Source organism: Aspergillus puulaauensis, chromosome 2 (assembly GCF_016861865.1).
Source record: "Aspergillus puulaauensis MK2 DNA, chromosome 2, nearly complete sequence".
Classification (NCBI taxonomy): Eukaryota; Fungi; Ascomycota; class Eurotiomycetes; order Eurotiales; family Aspergillaceae; genus Aspergillus; species Aspergillus puulaauensis.
Genome location: NC_054858.1, coordinates 4,665,297 through 4,683,773, shown reverse-complemented (window position 1 = coordinate 4,683,773; position 18,477 = coordinate 4,665,297). Strand labels below are relative to the sequence as shown.

The window sequence follows — 18,477 nt, the reverse complement described above, 5'->3', positions numbered from 1 at the left end:
GCCATATCATCTGCCTTCTCTACGCGAGCTTCTTTTCGTCAAACAAGAAAGAGTATTCACAAAATGGGCCGATGGACCGTATCAGTAGATTACCAGCATAGTTAATTGTTATAATAGCCAATGATCTTGGCGATGACGGTGTGCCACTCTGCAACTGCGCTCTTGTATGCCGTGGTTCCGGGTTTTATTATCTAACAATAACGAGAATTTCTCGGCCAAGTTGCTTGTAAATCACCTATCGTCTGCGTTGTTTAAGCCTGTGCAATATGGGTCTTCCTTTGGACTTCTGGTGACCTCTGGATGAGAACTACAAACCCAAAACGAGGCCCATTGGCTGGCCGAATCTCAGGACCATAGAATATGGGGATGATTCCCTCCTCAATAGAATTCGCAAGTCTTGTTTTCGTGTTGTCTATTATATTGCTAATTAGAAGCGGAACATGACACTGGCTGGCCGGGGGCCCCAGCCTTCTCCTGATTCTGAAGCATGCTATGGACACCTCCATAAGCTTACGCCACGAAGTATACGCCTCGTTTAGAAAGTATCAAATATGCAACCTCGTCGAATCAACAACCCCTCTTCACATTCTCAACTGACCTAATCACGCCAGGGGTTTCAATTTACAGAGATTCAGACTGCTGGAGGCAAGTCTCAAGTCGTATTTCGTCTTAGTTACTGAACCTTATGGGCAATACACCTGGGTCGTGCCATGTCCCTGGCAGAAGGTGGTGGAGAACAGTCAACGCTGCCAGCAACCACGCGCTATTTTACCCCTTCGCCAATAGTGCTGACTTACTTCTACTTGCTATGTCTATCAGGAATGTCCGATGTATAATAAATATCTCTACGAATGGACAGGATGCAATTCTGTTCATAGTCTACCCACTCGACAGCCAAAGTTTGCTGTGTACATCCCGCCTCAATTTTCTGCTATAGAACTGTTTCTCATTCATTTAAATGTAATTTTATTTCTAAGATAGCCAGCTCAGTCTTGTCAGTAACAAATTATAACATGCTAGATGTAAACCTCGCGCATTCCCAGAGGAAACCAAACTCGGGTGCATTCGCATATCCCCGGCACACCCGCGCAAGTAAAAGGCAAAGCACGCAATAGAACGTGTCTAGACTCGGCTTAAAGTCCATAAATAAGGAGTAGCAAGGAATCAGATAGCCTCCCCGTCGCAGTATTTGACCCTATTGAGCCAAGTCGCGGCCGTAAACCGAGCCTGGGCCCGTCATTTGACATTCCAGTTGAGACCGGGGTCGCTTTCCCGAAGCAAGGGAAGGAGAGATTCCCTGTTTCAGGACTGCTGCAGTGCTGAAGGTATAAAAGGCGTACCATTTGGTGTTTTCTCTAGCAGATTGTTCGGTCGTTGTGGCTGGAATGCTGCACAGCGTGGAGGAATGCGGACATACCGGTACCACCTCGCGTCGGCCAACTATCAACAATCCCTGGAGCAGAGCGCGTTTTTTCTAGTATAAATTAAAGTAGCTGTCATTCCGTAAAAAAAGCAGAGAGAAGATAGAAACACGCTCTCTTAGTCGGCATATCGATTCTTCCTTTACTGGTATCTTTCAAGTTCCCACAGAGGGTCCAACAACAATGAAGCTCCCCACCATTTTCACTGCCTTAGGGCTTCTTCTCACCCCTGTCCTCAGCGACAACACGCTGAACATTGTCGCGCATCCGGACGATGACCTCCTCTTTCTGAACCCCGATATCCTGCACGATATCAGCAGCGGTTACACCTTGCGCACGGTATACCTAACCTCCGGAGACGCTGGTCTGGACTGGCCATACTGGACCGGTCGACAGGCGGGAGTCCTGGCCGCATACGCACAAATGGCTGGTGTCGAGAGCGTCTGGGAGGAAGGAAGTATCGAGTACCAAGAGAACTATGTGGCGCTCTACACGCTTCGCGACAAACCACAAGTCTCGCTGGCGTTCCTGCATCTTCCTGACGGAAGCATCGATGGAGATGGATTCGATAGGACGGACCACGAGAGCTTGGAGAAGCTGTGGAAGGAGAAGATTGATCGGATTTATGCGATCGACGAGTCCGGAACCACGTACACGAGGGACGAGCTTATTGACACCCTTCGCCACATTATTAACCAGTTCCACCCGGATAGCATCAACTCGTTGGATTACCTCCATGACTTTGGAACTGGAGACCACAGCGACCACACCTCTACTGGCCTGTTCGCAAACGAGGCGGCCATTGCAGCAACGGAATATCCTGGCACTGTCATCGCCTATGAAGGGTATCCGATTAAGTACGAGGCGCCTAACGTTGATGGGGAGGACCTAGAGAAGAAAAAGGCCGCGTTCTATACGTATGCGGGCTACGACCCCGATGTATGTGCAAGCGATGCGGCTTGCACTAGAAAGGAATACGAAGATTGGCTGCAGAGATTGTACACTGCGAACTAGGCCAAGACACAACAAGCTCGCCTTTGACCACTGGATGACAAGTGGCCTGCTGCCTCGGGCAATGCGTACTTAGTGCTCATATTTCACTTAAACTTGATGTATCATACATCCAAGTACCCTAGTCCCTGTATACATGTTAAAACGGCATTTTAGATAGGATCTGATTGTCCAAGTTGAGTTTACTCACAAGCCATAGCGGGGTAGGATATAGCGTAGGGCTGCAGTGGAGCTGTACGGTGTAGACAGCTAAATTTCCACGGGCTGAAGAATTTTGCGTCATCAATTTTGGTACACTTGCGAAATGGACGAGTTCGATTGTGTCGGAGAATGAGCGACGTCAGTAGTCCATCCGTATCGAGTCCCTCGCCGAAATTGCGGCACACTGGGCGTGGAGAGTGTGCTGCCACGCTCGCTGTGCGACATGCTTAGCCACATGGACAATTCACCGGGATTACCCCCCATCTGACCTCACGATGTTGCGAGCCTTTTCACCATTGTTCAGGCCACGATAGCTGGGTGGATCTGTTATTATTGGATGTGTCGTCAGACAACTCTGAGTCTCCAACGATCATCCGCGAATATACTCCACGAAAACGACATTTCCACAAATAGTCCCCACTGACTCGATGCCATCGGTGTTCAAAGCGGGAAAAACAAACTGGGCGCCCAAGCCAGGTGTGCATCCCGAATAGGCAGTCCACCAGTTCACCCGCCGTGCCCAATATCCAGGACTGAATGGGCACTCCAAGCTTCATTCCAACTTTAAAGCAGGCAGCGCCGAGTTGGGATGGTGTTCCGCGGCTAAATATGCTGGCGCACTTTCGGCATGATTTGCTGATTTGCACCTGTGACGATGGTGGATACCTGACCAATATCATCATGAACCGCTGTCTCTGCCTAAGATATGCACGGAATTCTGTTTTGAGCATAGTGCATGTTGTGTCGGGCCCAAGTGGGAACTCCTCAGAGGATTCAAGCTATTGGGGTGCGATTTTCCCGCACTATGCACGTAAATCTGCCATGCTGTGAGTTGCAGCGAGTCCTGCTCTTTGCCGGCCAAATACCATCCCACCCCCAGTACCCGGGGTCTTGGGTAGCCAGAGCGCGAGCACAATGAAAGCCGCCCTAGTGCGGGAGATGCTACGGCCGTGAGGCTATTACATAGGTGTCTTACTGATTACCCGGGTAAGGGATATCATGGTACGTGCATGGCTTGGGGCCCAATCAGCCACTTTCTTGGATGCCCGCGCCCATCTGATTTGTCCAAAGAGGGATAGTCCGTAAAAGTATATGCACACCCAGAGTCGACATAGGTTGCGCTCGGACGGAAGCGCTTCTTTGTTGGGGCGGAATCCAATGACTACTGCCATCGCTGAGCCACGCCCACCTCGGATTCGCGGCCTGCGAAAAGGGAACAGATGACGGCTATGATGACATTGTCGTCCCCGATGCCATCCATTTCCCCCACTTGCCCACCAAGGTATTCATCTGAGATACCTGTCCCAGTCATCCTGGCCTTGAACAAAAATTGTCCGGCAAAAGGCCATCGCACGGCCCTGGGAGATAGAAGGTAACCGTCCTGGGTACAAATCTATCCCCCTTCCCACTTCGGCTTTATATAGACCAAATGCTAATATAACCGGTGCCAACCCAGCCCTCGCCCCATTGGCTGTGTCCGTCCCTACCCCGCGTCCAACCGCTGAGCCGCGAACTCGCTGCAGAAAGGCCTAAGAGCACATGCTGTAGAATCAGATGTGTAACAACGTTCGGGGGCGTTTCGGGGTCTGCGGCCACGAGGCAACCGTGTATATCGCGCGGTGTCGGCCCGCGATGCAAAACCGGGTGATCTGCCCTCCAAGTCAGCGCGTCGACGTTTGGGATTGGCAAGAGGATAAGGACAATGAGGCATGCCCATCCTGCAGGGGAGACACACCACCGGAGACTCCGTGAAGGAGTAATAAGGGACGGAAGCTGTGAATGATGTTGGGAATATTCAAGAAGCGTCATGGCTTGAATTTTGCAAGCGTCCAGATTGTTTTCTCATTTCCATGACGAGTTTCTGCTCTTTTCTCATTTCAGAGACAATCTCCTGTTCCGAGCGTCCGCCCCAAGTGAGTGACGCTGTCTGTGATCTTGCCTTTTCAGTTGATCTGTCACGTTGGATGAATATCCTGCTATTTATTAGCCATATCTTTGGTTCGCTCAATACCCAGTTAACGCACCATTCATTGCCTTGGCGACTAGCGAAATAGACCTGATGGGCTATTCTTTTAAGATCATCCGAAGACAATGCTTCTCTGACGTTAAGATCAAAAATAAACCACCGGTTTATCGGCAGGCTGGAGTCAAAGTCTGCTGGGATATGGACATGGTCGTAAAGAGCCGGGCGGGGCGTGGCGTGGAACTTCCGGCCGAGGATGTCCCCACAGACGGCCTCCCCGAGCGCAATATGGCGGCACTGGGGATGTCCTGAAATATCAGAGACACAAACATAGACAATGATTCGCATCGGATGCGTCATAGTATCAACAGTGACGGATCGTGGACAGAATTATGGGGATGGGTAGAGCCGAGACTGAGAGAGACGGAGAAGGAGGAGAGAGACCCTTGTTTGCCCCATAGCAAACAAAAGGACCGCAGAGGGGGAGCTGGTCATCAGGGCCGGAGCTCGGATAAATCCAGACCGGTCGGATGTGTCATTTTGGAGGAGGCGACTGTGCTCGCAGAATCAAGCTCCGTCGTCTCATTCGGTGCTCCTCGTGTGCTGCAATTCCATTGACAAAAAGTCCTAGCAGGAACAGGCTGCGTTTAAGTAGTCAAGCTTCAGGATCTAGTCGGGGCTGTCCCAGAGATCCCCGGACACTGCAGTGGCACTAAGTTTCCCGGACCCTCTTTTAGTGGGCGTTTAACGCTGGACTATGCGCTGAGGATCCTTTGGCGTCCATGGTTCAAAAGTACCTGACCCGAGAGAAGAAAGTACCAGTACCTTGGCTCGCATTCCATTTCGCGTGCTGGCAGTGTACTGATACATCTCGTCGAATGGCAGCCTTGAACCCAATTCATTGACCTCTCTGAGAGGGACTTGGTATCACAATCCCACGGACTCATCCCCTCCCGGCGCGAGGTATTTTTTTATCTCCAGACTTCCATTATATTATCGATATTAATATTACTCTGTACTTATAGTGAACACGTATTACCAAACACGAGCGACCAAATTTTCTTCTAACCGTCCGTTTTCCCCTCCTTCAGCGCCGTTTGCTATGTTCCATTGCCTTTCCCCTCGGTCCAGCGACAGTTCCCATCAAAACTGGGTCTCTCGTTAGCATAATTCACCCACAAAATGAGGGGAAACTCACCATCCCAATACATGAAAGAGCTCGAATAGTTCCCCCTGAAGTATCTATGGTGGTCATCATGCCAATCCGCGCCGCCCCAGAACGGAATTAGGCGTCGCAAGCTCCACGGAAAATCGTACCCCGAATGCGCATCGATAGCCTGCAACTGACGCAGGGCCATCCACGCCAACACTGTTATCAGATGCACGTTGTCCGTTACATAACCGAGAAGAAGCGGGGGGCAGATCGTGCCGAGACCTAGGAGAAACGTCTCCGCAGGGCTGGCATATTCGGCAGTCAAGCCGAAAGGCGCGGCATACTGGTGGTGGACGCGGTGGATTGAACGATAAAGTGGGCCCCAGTGCATGGCTCGATGCAGCCAGTAGTGGTATGTATCTTCAACGATGAAAAAGAGCGCAATTTGCGCGGCAATGACCGAGAGCTTGGGGAAGGGAAGTGTGTAATGGACACCGCAGAGTTCCATCATCGGGTGGAAGAGGACGATTAATGGCAGCTCGACGATAAAGTGAATTGCGAGGATGTACTTGACGCAGGTCCATTGGTCACTAGCTGACGGCGGTGCCTTGTGGTCTTGTATCTTGAAGCGTCGGAAGATGTTGGGCAGGGCGTCGGCGATGACCCATGGGAGGCAACGGCCGAAGTAAATAAGCTCGTGGGCAAGGAAGGTGATTATTCCTGTCGCTTATGAGTATGGCTCTTCGCTAATTGGTATTTTCTTACCAGTTGCGAAGACATCATTGTTCCAGAAGGCGTAGTGCGCCCACCACAGCTGCTCCGGCCAGGAGAGACTGGGATCTTGTTTGGCGACATGGACAAGATCAGGGTAAGACATCGAATCGGAAGGAAGAGTAATGTTGGCCATTGTGATACACTACCATGCGAGCTCGCAGATGTGGTGAGTCTACGTCTCACGGAATTTTCTTTTCTCTGATATTTCTACTGTCGTGCGGCCGTCCAGCAGATCCCGGATGATCTGATCAAAACACACCACCCCGGATCCCAAGCCGGATCCTTACCTCGCCACGATTTTACCAAGCATTCATTACTAATTAAAATGTATTAAAGGGTTGGTTTCACGTACGAGACGGGGTCTACGCCTTCCGATCGGGATTCTACGCAGTTGCCTAGCTTGATATTGGGATGCCTCGTCCTGGTCTCCGCACGCTATCTTTTCACATAGTAATCCCATTCCAGACCGTAAGGGCTCACGCCACGCAGTATTCCATACTCTCCTTGTACACCAGATCAGATCTATAGGAGGCCTCTTTTCTACATGTAGAATCTGTCGTAGCTGCCGCCATGCGGCCCAAATGGGCAGTAGAGAAAGTATCCTCGCCACCTATGCATGTTAATATCTCACCTTGTAAAATAATACCAAATATTTCTAGTAATAACGGATATCGTTGTGTTGTGCTGAATGTGGCACGATTCGAACATATGGACCTCTGTGCATATATATATATGTTATAACATCGTAAGAGGTAAAAGGAATTCCTAGCCCATAGGCAGCTTTGTATGTTAATTGTTTTCTACTAACATGAATTGGACTATCCCAACTACTTTGAGCAATGAGTAAACAGTTGAGGCTTCCAAGATGCCCCTGGTCCCTGGAATTTCCATGCTAAGCAGTGGGACCATCGATGGGCTGATCCGTCGGCATTTCCAATTTCTCAAACGAGCGCACCACATACTCCTGTCCACGAACCATCAGCCTCTCCGAAGAACCGCCCAAGGGGAATTCTATGTCACCCCGAGCCGGTAGTACTGTTCCCTCTGGTCCTAACAAGTACTTGGTCTCAAATCCTCCTCCCCGGACAAACTCCTGGCTCCTTGCACTGACCTCCCCACCACTCTTTACGACAGGTTTCGTCTCCCCAGCAGGTCGAACAAGAATTTGACTCTGGCGAAGAGCGATGTATGTGCCGCCAATCGCACCGATAAAGGTTCGAGTTACTTCCCTTTCTTCGCCCACCCGCAATTGTATTGGAGCCATCTCGCTTTCGAGAACGAAGGCCAACATTTTCGAGTGCCCCTCTACGTGTCGGAAAGATAACTCCCTCCACACCTCCTCATAATTCCTAGTTGGCGCACCAGGAATATCAGGCCGGGGCATAATACCCAGCTCCAAATCATCACCGTTTGGAAGAGGTGAGAAGGTACCACAATCAGCCACGCCGAATGCGTTTCGCGAGTCCAGCTCGTGGGTGAAGAGGACCTCATCTGCCATACATTGTCAGACTACCGTGTCCGACTGGAGATTTGAGGATATCGCGTACTTGAACCTTTATCTTGCAGTCGCTCCCCCGCAATCGCCCAGTCGATCGTGCCGGTGGCGCGGTCAACTCGGAGGTCGACGTACCAGTTTCCAACCGACATGACGAGGGTGTCTGTGCTCTCGAAAGCGGGCTCTGGCGGCCATCGCAGGGAGATTCTTGTCGAGAGACGGCAATTCGTCATATTGCTTCAGCAATAGCTTTGCTTGGTGTAGTTGAGTGAGATTCGCCCCACCAGGTATTCCGTGGTAAGTTCGTGAACACATGACTCTTGTCTTTTATCAACATTGTCAACTTTAAGTCTCCAACGGGCCTTATCAACTTTCCCCGCACAAACCTCGCTTCGGTAAACATGTATCAATAATTATTGGCTGTGCTTCTTACTCCAACTTTCTGTCTCCTCGACTTTCCCCTTTGGGATCGTAGAGGGCTCGGTGCTTGCGATGCTTATCATAACTGCTTCTCCAATTCGTCTATATAACACAACGCCCGTTCATGGGTGGATCGTCCAAATGTACAAGGACCGTCAGGATGTTGACTCTTTACTTAGCAGCTGGTTTTGTGATAACCCTCTTCCTCATTAATCTACGTCGCTCGCCCATCGCAAAGCTTCCAGGGCCATGGTACACCACGTTCACTAGCTTGGTTCTAAAGTACCAAGAGTTTACTTCAAATAGACGTCTCTACATCCATGAACTTCATAGTAAGTACGGAGCTACCGTTCGCATAGCGCCCAATGAGGTTTCGTTCGCCAGCTTAGAGGCAATGAGGGAGATCTATGCATCTGGTGGGAGTGGGTACGATAAAACAGAGTTGTATGACCTGTTTCGTCAGTTTGGAATCAAGTACGAGATAAGAATAGGTATACTCTTGATGACAGGTGTCTAACTCAATTAGGACCATGTTCTCAACTCTGGAGAAGCAGAGTGTATGTATACGATTTTACCACTTGTCAACACCCGAAGACTGACAACGTCCAGCACAGCCAGCGCAAACGTGAGCTCGCGGATCGGTACGCCATGACCAATATCTTGCGCGAGGAGCACGTAGCTGCTATTACGGACCGAGCGAAGGCTTTCGTCTCCAGATGCGCTGCCTCTTTTGAAAGCGTGGATGTTTACGTAGGTCCTCTCTATTCTCCTTTGGGCGTGGTCGTTAATGACAGCTCAGGTGTGGCTACACTGCTATGCCCTAGACGGTGTAACAAGCTTCATGTTTAGCCCAGGTGGCTTACGGTCGCTGGACTCAGACAAGGACTTCGAAATTATGGAGGAGCTTACTTACCATCAGAGCCTGCAGAGTTAGTTGTCTTGTCCGTGCCTCCATTGTCCCCTTTAACAAGACTGACAAAGTTACAGAAAACCTCCTGCATTATTACCTTCCCACTTTAGTTCCCTACTTCCCATCTAGGTTAATTCCGCGCCACGCACCTATAACCAACGAGTACGTTCTGAAAATGGCTGCCCAGCAAGAGCCTTCCCAGCATAGCCTCGTGGCCAAACTCGCCCGGAAAGACTCTCCACTCAATCACGCACAGATAGCAGCAGAGTGCAAGGACCATATGGCTGCGGGGATCGACACAACAGGTGACGGACTGTGTTTTCTGATGTGGGAGCTGTCCCAACCTCATAACGTCTACTTCCAGGAGCGACTGTTTGAAGAACTACAGACCACAGATCCAAACCTGCCACTGGATAAGTTACCATACCTTGACGCCGTCATCAAGGAGGGCTTACGCTGTGCACCGCCAATCCCAATGTCATTCCCGCGGTACGTGCCCACCGGAGGACGAACGATAAACAGTTATTTCATCCCCGAGAAAACAATTGTGAGCTGTCAGCCATACACGGTGCACAGACTCGACAAAAACGTTTTCCCCGACCCCGACAAATTTAATCCAGACCGGTGGATGGGTGGGAAAGGCGCAGCTGAACGAAACCGGTTGTTTTTTGCTTTTTCGACCGGTGGCAGGGGCTGTACGGGTCGGAAGTGAGTTGTGTCCTTTTCGTTCTTCCTTAAAACTTTTGTTTTCTGGTTAGCTTTTTTTGTTTCTTGCCCAATGGATGACGCTGATTTTAAGCGAATTTGATGCAGCCTGGCGACAGTGGAGATGAAGGTGCTTCTTCGCGAGGTGTACTCGCGGTTTCGTACTACGGTGGCGGGTGATATGGATGGGTGCATGGATATTGACGATCAAATTATTTCAGCCCGGCCGTTGGGGCAGACGTGTAAGCTGAGGTTTGACGAAAGGTAACCGAGGGCATATTACTGGTGCAGATACTAGTTCTCAGTCCCCGCTGTCATTTGTTAATGCGAAGTCTGATATGCAGGATCGAGATGTTGTTTGCCATTGCTAGCTATATAATCAATCATGTGCAACAGCGCGACCTCTGGAACAAAGCCCGATGCCGAATGAATTAGGTGTATCTAAGTTTGAATGATTTCAGGTTGGAAGTAATGCCAATATCGAGTGAGAATTCAAAAGTGCTGTGCAAACCCGAGGAGCCATTCCTGGCTGGACGAGTCAGGACCGGCCTGCGTCTGCATCTGTGGCCCGACACAATAACCTCAACAGTTCAATCTATTCGGAGGATTGACACTCAACTCCAACGCCTCCGGTGACCCCTTCACAAACGACAGTACCTTCCTCTCCCTCTGGCGTTGCGAGATCTATATTTTTTAGCTCAATACCCTCACAAACCGCATTCGGCGAACAAATCAACTCTGCAACCACATCTCCCTCAGCGCCAGACGACGTGCCCGAGACGTTCTCAAAAACAATATTTGTCACATTGACATGGGATGGGTAGCTCGCGCACTCGTCTGAGGGTATATTGAAGTAGCACTGGTCTAGAAGGATTGGGTAATCTGTATTTTCAATGTGGATGTTTTTGTATGTGATGTTATTGATACGGCCGTAGCCGACGCCTTCGCCGGCCCAGGCTTTAAGGCGCGCGCCATTCTATTTAATATTAGCCCTCAGTCGCGCGGATAATATATTATTTTCAGTTGCTGTGTATGCTTACCTCTCCGTTAAGAAGCGTAACGTTTTCAATGTAAGCATGCTCGATAATATCTAGGACACCCGGGTACTGCCCGATGCTACCCATGGATACGCCGTGGGTGTTATTGCACCACAGATTCTGGACGAAGATATTGGATGTGTTGGGCTTTGGGGAGAAGCAGTCATCGCCGACGTCGATGCGGGTGTTTGTTACCGATAGCCCGTTGACATTGAGGGAGTCGAATCCGTCGGTGTTTTTGGGTTCGGCCTGGAGTCCAGGGTCAGTCGAGTTCCACCATATTTTCAGTATCAATCAAACACGTACTGTTGCATTCGTGGAGAACGCATTGATATAAACATTGTCAAAAGCTACGTCCTTGCTATTGACGAAGAAATTGGTCCAGCAAGGCGAGTTAAGTTGCGTGATCCCTTCAACAGACAGACGTGTGATATTCTCTGCTACGAAGAGAATGGGCCGGTAGTATTCATTGTCGGGGTCCTTCAATCAGTTAGCTGTGAGAGGTATGCCCATTTAAAAGGATTGAAGCCAATAGCATACCAAAATCGACTGCCCAGCAAACCCATTATACCAGCGCTGACCGTTCCCATTCAACGTCCCGCTGCCAAATATACTGACGTCGCGCCCTCCCCATCGCCAAAACGTAATCGATTTCTGGAAGTCATACCAGAAGTAGTTTTCTTGCCAGTACGGTATATCGTCTGTGAACTAATAATTAGCCGGGCAAGTCAGCGAGCTACTCATCAAATTCCGAATGGTCCATGGGCGTGGTTATTAGGAATGTACCTTCAGCTCCCCATCCAATTGCACTTCAATATTATCCAAAAATGTCAGGTCGAGCTTCTTGCCAATAACGTATTTCTCGCCCTTCTTGAGGAGGAGTCTTCCGCCGTGGTTTGCCCGACGAATGCCCCAGAGGAAATCGGCCGAAATGTCATCGGTATCGTTGTGTGAGGGCCGTATCGTCACCGTTCGTCTATCGTGGTGCTTTGAATGATGGGCACCAATTCTTCTGAGCCCAGCTTGATCGTTCACAGAATACACGTTTGCGCCTGGGGGTTGGTGGAAAGGGGACTCGAAGACGAGACCGCTGACGGTGGTTGCGCAGAGCGCGAAGAGTGGGAATAGCTTCATCGTTCAATGGCTGCTGTGTAGGCAACTTTGAGAGCTGTCAGCCTAGTAAAGAAAAAAGAAAGAGAGCATTGTTTATATAGGGGACAAAGCTTCCCAGGGCACGATCTATGCATATTGGCCTTGTAATTTCTCCGCCTGTAAGGAGGCACCACAAGTTCCGGGGGCCTTTTAGCTCGGTCAATCGGATAAGGGAATTGAATTGTCTCCAGATGTCGGAAAAGGAAGCACGGCAATTGCGGGAGGGTTGAGATGAGAATTGGAGATCGTTCCCCGGGTTGATGATGATCCTCTCCAAGATCATTCGCTTTAATTTATTTCCCCGGGCGACAAGGCTGGACTTCCACCAATCAGGCCAGTTCTCAGTATATAATGACAACCATACAAAATATGAATTAAGTAATGAGTATATAGGAGCCTCAGCTGAGTGAAAGCTATGTACGCCGCCAGAATGGCTTCATCACCGACCGAACATAAACAAGAAGATAGACCATGAGATAATTGGATATCACAAACGCCACAAAAATGCCAAAGTAGGGCCAAATTTTGGATGAATCAAGACCAATTCCCGATAAGTACTAGCGCCACTGTTAGCAACGCGCCGACGGTAAGATAGAAGGAAGTGGAGCGAAATCTCACATCATCACCGTAACTGTACTCGCAGTATCCGCACTTTCCCTCGCCATCTGGGTTAGAGAGATATCCAACACCGTGTTCAACGAGCCACGGTCCAGCATATTCGCCGCAAGTCATACTAGGAGGGCTTTCGAAGAGGGTTAATTCGCTCTCGTTGCAAATGACAGGTACACCACGAAGAACAGAAGTCAGAACTCCCCCAATCCAGTAGGTAAATGGCGTGACGTAGTACATTGTGTATGCCCAGAACGCAGGCATGTTCTGGTGTGGCTGCAGAATACCGTTGAACAACTCGCACATGATAATGAAAAATGGCATCAGGGTCGCTGCTACCATCGAGTCGGCACTATGATGTCTTTGGTTAGCATGGAACTCGTTTGATATTTCATTGAAATACACCACTTACCTCAAAGCAGCAATCCACTGACCCCAGGACGTAGCAAACAAAAAGAACAAGGAAAACATCAGGAAGGTGTACCCCGCAGCAAATCCCAAGGGAAGTCCAACAGTAAAATAATATAATACGAAGAAAACCACTGCACTAATGATCGCATATGGGATCTCAGACACAATTTGTGCAGTGCAGAATGCGACCCATCCGTATGCTCCGCTTGGGCCTTCTCGGGCCACCCACAAGTCACGATTCATGATAAATCTCATAGAAATGGCGTTTATGAATTCCGGGACTAACATCAGTACTAAGAAGCATGAGAAAGCTTTAGACTGTAAGTCTGTTGTGCTGTTTCCGATCTGTAGGTAGGTGAGACCGTTGATCAATGCGTGAAGGAACGAGGCATAAAGTCGAGAGTATGGATACTCTGGACTTCTCCAGAATTGCCGCATTGTTCTCTGGGTCAGGAAGAAAATCTGGCGAGAGATTGGGGGCGTGTTTTGCATTTGATTCACATCAGAGTCCCAGGTCTCCTCGTTCTGGGCCCTGATTTCGGAGATCTCTTGCTGAACATTCTTGGCTTCGACTGACTCGCTCCAGGTGGCAGCCCAATCCAGATTGTTCGACGCTTTTTTTGTGCCACCAACAACAACCTCAATGATATAATCCGCGGCGTTGGTGATATTTTCCAGATTTTGTCCATTTTTCATGAAATACTCGAAAATGAAGCAGCCACCTTGTCCTACTTCTCCGAAGTAGTAGGTCTTACCACCAGGACTCAAGGCCAAAACTCTGTCAAAGAGTTCAAACTGCTCCTGGTTTGCCTGATGAATGGTGCAAAGTATGGCCAATCCTTGGTCAGCAAGTCGTCTTAGCAGTGCACAAATACTCGACGCAGCCTGGCTATCTAGACCACTGGTGGGCTCGTCCAGGAACAATAGCATCTCAGGTCTTGCGCACAGCTCGACGCCTATAGTGACACGCTTTTTCTTCTCAATATCTAATGAGCCGATGATCGCGTTTTGAAGGTCCGCCAAGTCTAATGTCGTCAGAACCGTTGTCGCATAGGCCAGCTTTTCATGATCTGGCACAGTTGAATCTTGGCGAAGCAGCGCAGAGAACTCGAAAGCTTCACGAATAGTGCTGCTCTCGTCGTGGATGTCCATCTGTTCACAATAACCGATTCGAGATTTGAACGAAGAGTCAATGGGCTTCCCATCAACGTACATTGTTCCCGTGATTTCGCCAGAGCTTTGCCTCTGGGTGAGCGCAGTCAATACTAGAAAAGAGTTAGAATATGACAGTCTGCAGTACAGATTAGGGTCACTTACATGTTGATTTCCCAGCTCCAGAAGCCCCCACTAAAGCAGTCAATGTTCCGGGTTTACAGTATCCGCTGACGCCATCTAGCAACTTGCGTTTCTCCTTCCCAACATCGACGAAAAGCTCCAAGTTATCCCATGTGAAGGTAGACTTGGTTGCAGTAAGGACCTGTGAAGACTCGCTATCAAGGCCAGACGGGGCCGGTGCTGTTTCATCAACCTGTACAGGGCGAGTTTCCTCATCACTGACGTTCGTAGACATCTTTGACCGGGTTCGAGATTTCTTGTACTCGATTGGTCCGGCGTTGCCAGGCTCCCACTCCATTATCTCGCTGAGAATGCATGTACCAACAACGAAAGTCACGGTGAAAAGCCAAAGGATTCCAAAGTTACGCCAAACGTGGCTGAAATAGAATCCGTACTTCTCTGCAAGGTAAACATCACCGTTGACGATGGTTGTACCTATTTGACTTCCTGCGTAACCGCACGTCTGGTAGGCAATATCCGTGTACCCTGGTCCTGACGGGACGACTGACCCTTCAGCACAGGTGAAATCGGTGTTATGGAATTCGGCAGCCATCATCGATTCGTATGTGTATAGTGCTGGTGTAGCATACTAGCCTCATATTAGCCTTCTCCTGAGGACCTTCAGGTCAATTACTTACCGCAATCCATCCAACCCAGGGAACATCGGCGATCATCTTGTCCACCGAGAGTACATAGCCTCCAAACACAACACAAAGCATAACAACGAATCCGGTATAACGAAGCGCTACCTCGAAATTCGACGACGCAGCGGCAAATAATCGGAATTGAGCTGTGAGGCATATTGTACACATATAGATGAATAAAAAGTCAATGAAAAACGCTCCAGCCTAAGATAACGTTAGCAAATAAACAAGCAACCACCAAAGCAGTACTCACATCAGACTTGAGACCAGATAAGAAATAGACCACAATCAAGTAAAGGAAACTAAGAATTGCAGCTACAAAGATGTCTGCGATTACTCGCGCGAGACACACTGCACTAGGTCGAACAAACGCAAACTTCTTTTGGCGACTGAGGATATCTCGTCCTTGCATTGCTTCCTCCAGTTCAGACATTTGAAGCCAGGCGAGGAGAATGGATGAATAGAAGAGCACACCGCCGCGAGAGTACATTCCATCCGTCGACTGCGGCTGGTCATAGAACATGGAACCGATAAGAAGCCCGTAAACCACACATGAGAGAAGTTTGATGTAGAGTGGGGATAAGTGGCCTTTAATCTGCCAAATCTGACGCTTTGCACACAGTGCCACTTGCCGAAAAAGAGAAATGGTATACGGGGAACTGGACGAGGCGAATCGAGATTTGTCGATCTGAAGAGCGTTCTTAAATTCATCCAAGCTTCCATAATCCGTATCAGCTTGGGATCCTGGACGACCTTTTCCACCAATTCTTTCGTCACCGTATGCAAGTACTTGTTGTTGTATTTTCGAGAAGGCGGCGCTTTTTCGAAAAGTTTGTTCGAGTTCAATCGGACCCTTTGGCGCACGGTGTTCCCAACCCGCTTTAAACCTCCTCTTTTCCGGAACAGTAATACTGGACAAGAAATCAGACACTGTCTGCATTTCACCGCATTCGTAGCCTAATTCTTGGAAATATGCCTTCGCTTCGCGTGCGGGTCCCTGATAGAGCATCCGCCCTTCGTCAATAAGCAGAACCTTATCGACCAAGTCGTATATAGCATCAGATGCTTGGTACAATGTCATCAGCGTGGCTTTACCGCAGGTGTCAGTCATGATCCGCAAGCTTCGTGCATAGTCCAGAGCAGATGAGGCATCAAGCCCCCGCGTTGAGTTATCCCAGCACATTACTGAGGAATCAGTCGCCAGGGACTCGATGATCGAAATGCGTTTTCGTTCGCCTCCCGAAACTCCCCGGATATATTCATTTCCAACCAAGGTGTCCATTGTATGTGACATCCCAAACACTCTCCCATATATCTCAAGATAGCGAGGAATTTTGTCATGGTATCTTTTGGGGGTTTTGCTCTGGAGTGCAAACTCTAGTGTTTGTCGAACGTTGAGTGTGGGAAAATGAACATCATTTTCCGGAACATAAGCAACCTGGCCACGATAGTACTTTTTAACATCCTCTAAGCTGAGGCCCGAGTAATCGATGGAACCTGTCACTCCCAGAAATGATGAGTGGTGGCCGGCAATCGTCCGCAGAAAGGTTGTGCAGCCGGCGCCCGGCCGTCCTAGAACGCTATATAACATGTCAATCCGCATGTTACAATGTCCATTTCAGAATTGAGGACTTACAGCATAATCTCACCACTCCGAACTACCCCATCAAAGTCCCGAATCAGATGACGCCCGCTCTGAGGCTTGGGCTTTCGCATCCAGGGCTTGATCGTCCACTCGTACACATCCTGGAAGGTGAGAGTGCGCCACAAAGCGGTGCCCAGCGTCTTGACATTGACATGCTCCCCTCCAGTCCCCCATGTGGAAAGCGATTGGAAACAAACCCCAACGTTGGGCCTTTTTCTTCCGGCTTGATGTTCCGTTTCTAGGAACCTGTCGAACGAAGAATGTGGCTCCGAGTAGGCATGACCCTTCTCGGTGAGGGTGCGATGTATCTCAGCAATAGCGTTCTCATCCTCATAATTCAAATGGACTTGTGGAGAGGATGGTCTGTCTGTCAGGCTCCCAGCTTCTTGCGAAGATGCGAGAGCGGAATTGCCTTGCGTAAGAGAGCGAAGGCGAGCAGGCATGTTACGTTATCTGACCAGACAGAACGGGGGAAACAACCAATCGTTGTCAACTGAAATGCATCTGATAGTCGTGTATGCGTTGTGTTGACCGCAGAATAAGAGGGTTATCTCAGTATATATATGCGAACTCCAGGCAGACCGCTCCGAAACCAAGCTATATAGATACCCCAGTCGCTAGATCAATCAGGAAGCCAAGAAACACAAAGCGTGACAAGATCTGCGAATGACTCAAAAGATTGACAGCGTTTATCGATCATGAAGATGGTCGAGCCTTGCAAATGCACGTAATTATTTCCTATTATATTCCAGTGGAGACGCCAGTTGGGCCAGAATGTGTTGCAGGCACATCCTAAGGATTCCAAGTGGGCACTGATTGGCGCCGGAAAACGGCGACAAAAAGAAATTTCAAGCATTTGGCGTATGAACTTCCCACTGTGGCAGGTCGCGGGAGACGACCCAAACTTCTGAAGCTCGGATCCCTCTAGCGTACCAGGGAAGAAGCGGAGATGTGAGCGAAGCATGATGCCGAAGGAGGAGCTAGCAAGATGATGTAGAATCCTGATTGGTAATGGCCGGGCGAGGGAGTGGCCACCACAGATCACAACTCCACTGTTCTCTTGCAGTTGTGCCTGTCCACGCGGTGTCCAATATATGGTACGGTGTGGAAGTGATCGGGCTATGATATGATTGATATCGGATGGCTGCTGTACAGTGCACCGAACAGTGGTCGTGGCAAGCCACTGATAAAAATTCTCCGGGGTGCATATGAAACTTTGCAACGGTGTGTCCAACGGGTGTCCTTTTTTTTTAGGATTCTCGCGATTGGCGCTTTGGGCGCCGCCAACCCGAAAGAAGAGAAAATATCACCGACCGTGAGGAACTCCAGCAGTCTCCAGAAGGAAAGGGACAGTCTCAGACTCTCAGCCCGCGGAAGCTCCGAAATGCTGCCAGCCAATTGGAGCTTGCGCCAGTTTTCCCACGCTTCCCGCGGGCCCCGAGTTAATACCTCAGCTCTGTATAGGGCAGGGACTCTGCTTCTGAGTTCTGATATATGCAACTTTGCTGCCTGCTGACCGTGGGTTGTAGCCGTCCACCTGCCTGTCGTTATTATGCTGTACTCGCAGAACGCTGAAATTCAATTACCTGGG

General features: G+C 49.5%; 7 protein-coding genes across 7 annotated transcripts; 2 read left to right on the top strand and 5 right to left on the bottom strand.

Annotated features, from left to right (window-relative positions):
- Positions 1 to 1,604: 1,604 nt before the first annotated feature.
- Positions 1,605 to 2,435, top strand: APUU_21880A (PIG-L family deacetylase; the record flags this gene model as incomplete). The annotated part of the gene is made up of 1 exon (XM_041700681.1): positions 1,605 to 2,435. The coding sequence occupies one exon, from the start codon at positions 1,605 to 1,607 to the stop codon at positions 2,433 to 2,435; it is 831 nt and encodes a 276-aa protein (XP_041553642.1).
- A 1,993-nt stretch (positions 2,436 to 4,428) lies between these two features.
- Positions 4,429 to 4,956, bottom strand: APUU_21879S (uncharacterized protein; the record flags this gene model as incomplete). Its single annotated transcript, XM_041700680.1, has 2 exons — positions 4,429 to 4,606; positions 4,658 to 4,956. The coding sequence occupies 2 exons, from the start codon at positions 4,954 to 4,956 to the stop codon at positions 4,429 to 4,431; spliced, it is 477 nt and encodes a 158-aa protein (XP_041553641.1).
- Positions 4,957 to 5,683: 727 nt separating this feature from the next.
- APUU_21878S (sterol desaturase family protein) lies at positions 5,684 to 6,656 on the bottom strand (the record flags this gene model as incomplete). The annotated part of the gene is made up of 3 exons (XM_041700679.1): positions 5,684 to 5,745; positions 5,795 to 6,469; positions 6,515 to 6,656. The coding sequence occupies 3 exons, from the start codon at positions 6,654 to 6,656 to the stop codon at positions 5,684 to 5,686; spliced, it is 879 nt and encodes a 292-aa protein (XP_041553640.1).
- A 759-nt stretch (positions 6,657 to 7,415) lies between these two features.
- On the bottom strand, positions 7,416 to 8,170 carry APUU_21877S (uncharacterized protein; the record flags this gene model as incomplete). The annotated part of the gene is made up of 2 exons (XM_041700678.1): positions 7,416 to 8,014; positions 8,071 to 8,170. The coding sequence occupies 2 exons, from the start codon at positions 8,168 to 8,170 to the stop codon at positions 7,416 to 7,418; spliced, it is 699 nt and encodes a 232-aa protein (XP_041553639.1).
- A 392-nt stretch (positions 8,171 to 8,562) lies between these two features.
- APUU_21876A (cytochrome P450) lies at positions 8,563 to 10,321 on the top strand (the record flags this gene model as incomplete). The annotated part of the gene is made up of 6 exons (XM_041700677.1): positions 8,563 to 8,912; positions 8,965 to 8,995; positions 9,048 to 9,188; positions 9,238 to 9,367; positions 9,426 to 10,056; positions 10,162 to 10,321. The coding sequence occupies 6 exons, from the start codon at positions 8,563 to 8,565 to the stop codon at positions 10,319 to 10,321; spliced, it is 1,443 nt and encodes a 480-aa protein (XP_041553638.1).
- Positions 10,322 to 10,648: 327 nt separating this feature from the next.
- On the bottom strand, positions 10,649 to 12,224 carry pgxB (putative extracellular exo-polygalacturonase; the record flags this gene model as incomplete). The annotated part of the gene is made up of 5 exons (XM_041700676.1): positions 10,649 to 11,029; positions 11,094 to 11,339; positions 11,397 to 11,570; positions 11,631 to 11,798; positions 11,877 to 12,224. The coding sequence occupies 5 exons, from the start codon at positions 12,222 to 12,224 to the stop codon at positions 10,649 to 10,651; spliced, it is 1,317 nt and encodes a 438-aa protein (XP_041553637.1).
- Positions 12,225 to 12,655: 431 nt separating this feature from the next.
- APUU_21874S (putative ABC multidrug transporter) lies at positions 12,656 to 17,329 on the bottom strand (the record flags this gene model as incomplete). Its single annotated transcript, XM_041700675.1, has 7 exons — positions 12,656 to 12,799; positions 12,861 to 13,203; positions 13,264 to 14,527; positions 14,580 to 15,186; positions 15,236 to 15,445; positions 15,495 to 16,821; positions 16,878 to 17,329. The coding sequence occupies 7 exons, from the start codon at positions 17,327 to 17,329 to the stop codon at positions 12,656 to 12,658; spliced, it is 4,347 nt and encodes a 1,448-aa protein (XP_041553636.1).
- Positions 17,330 to 18,477: the final 1,148 nt, after the last annotated feature.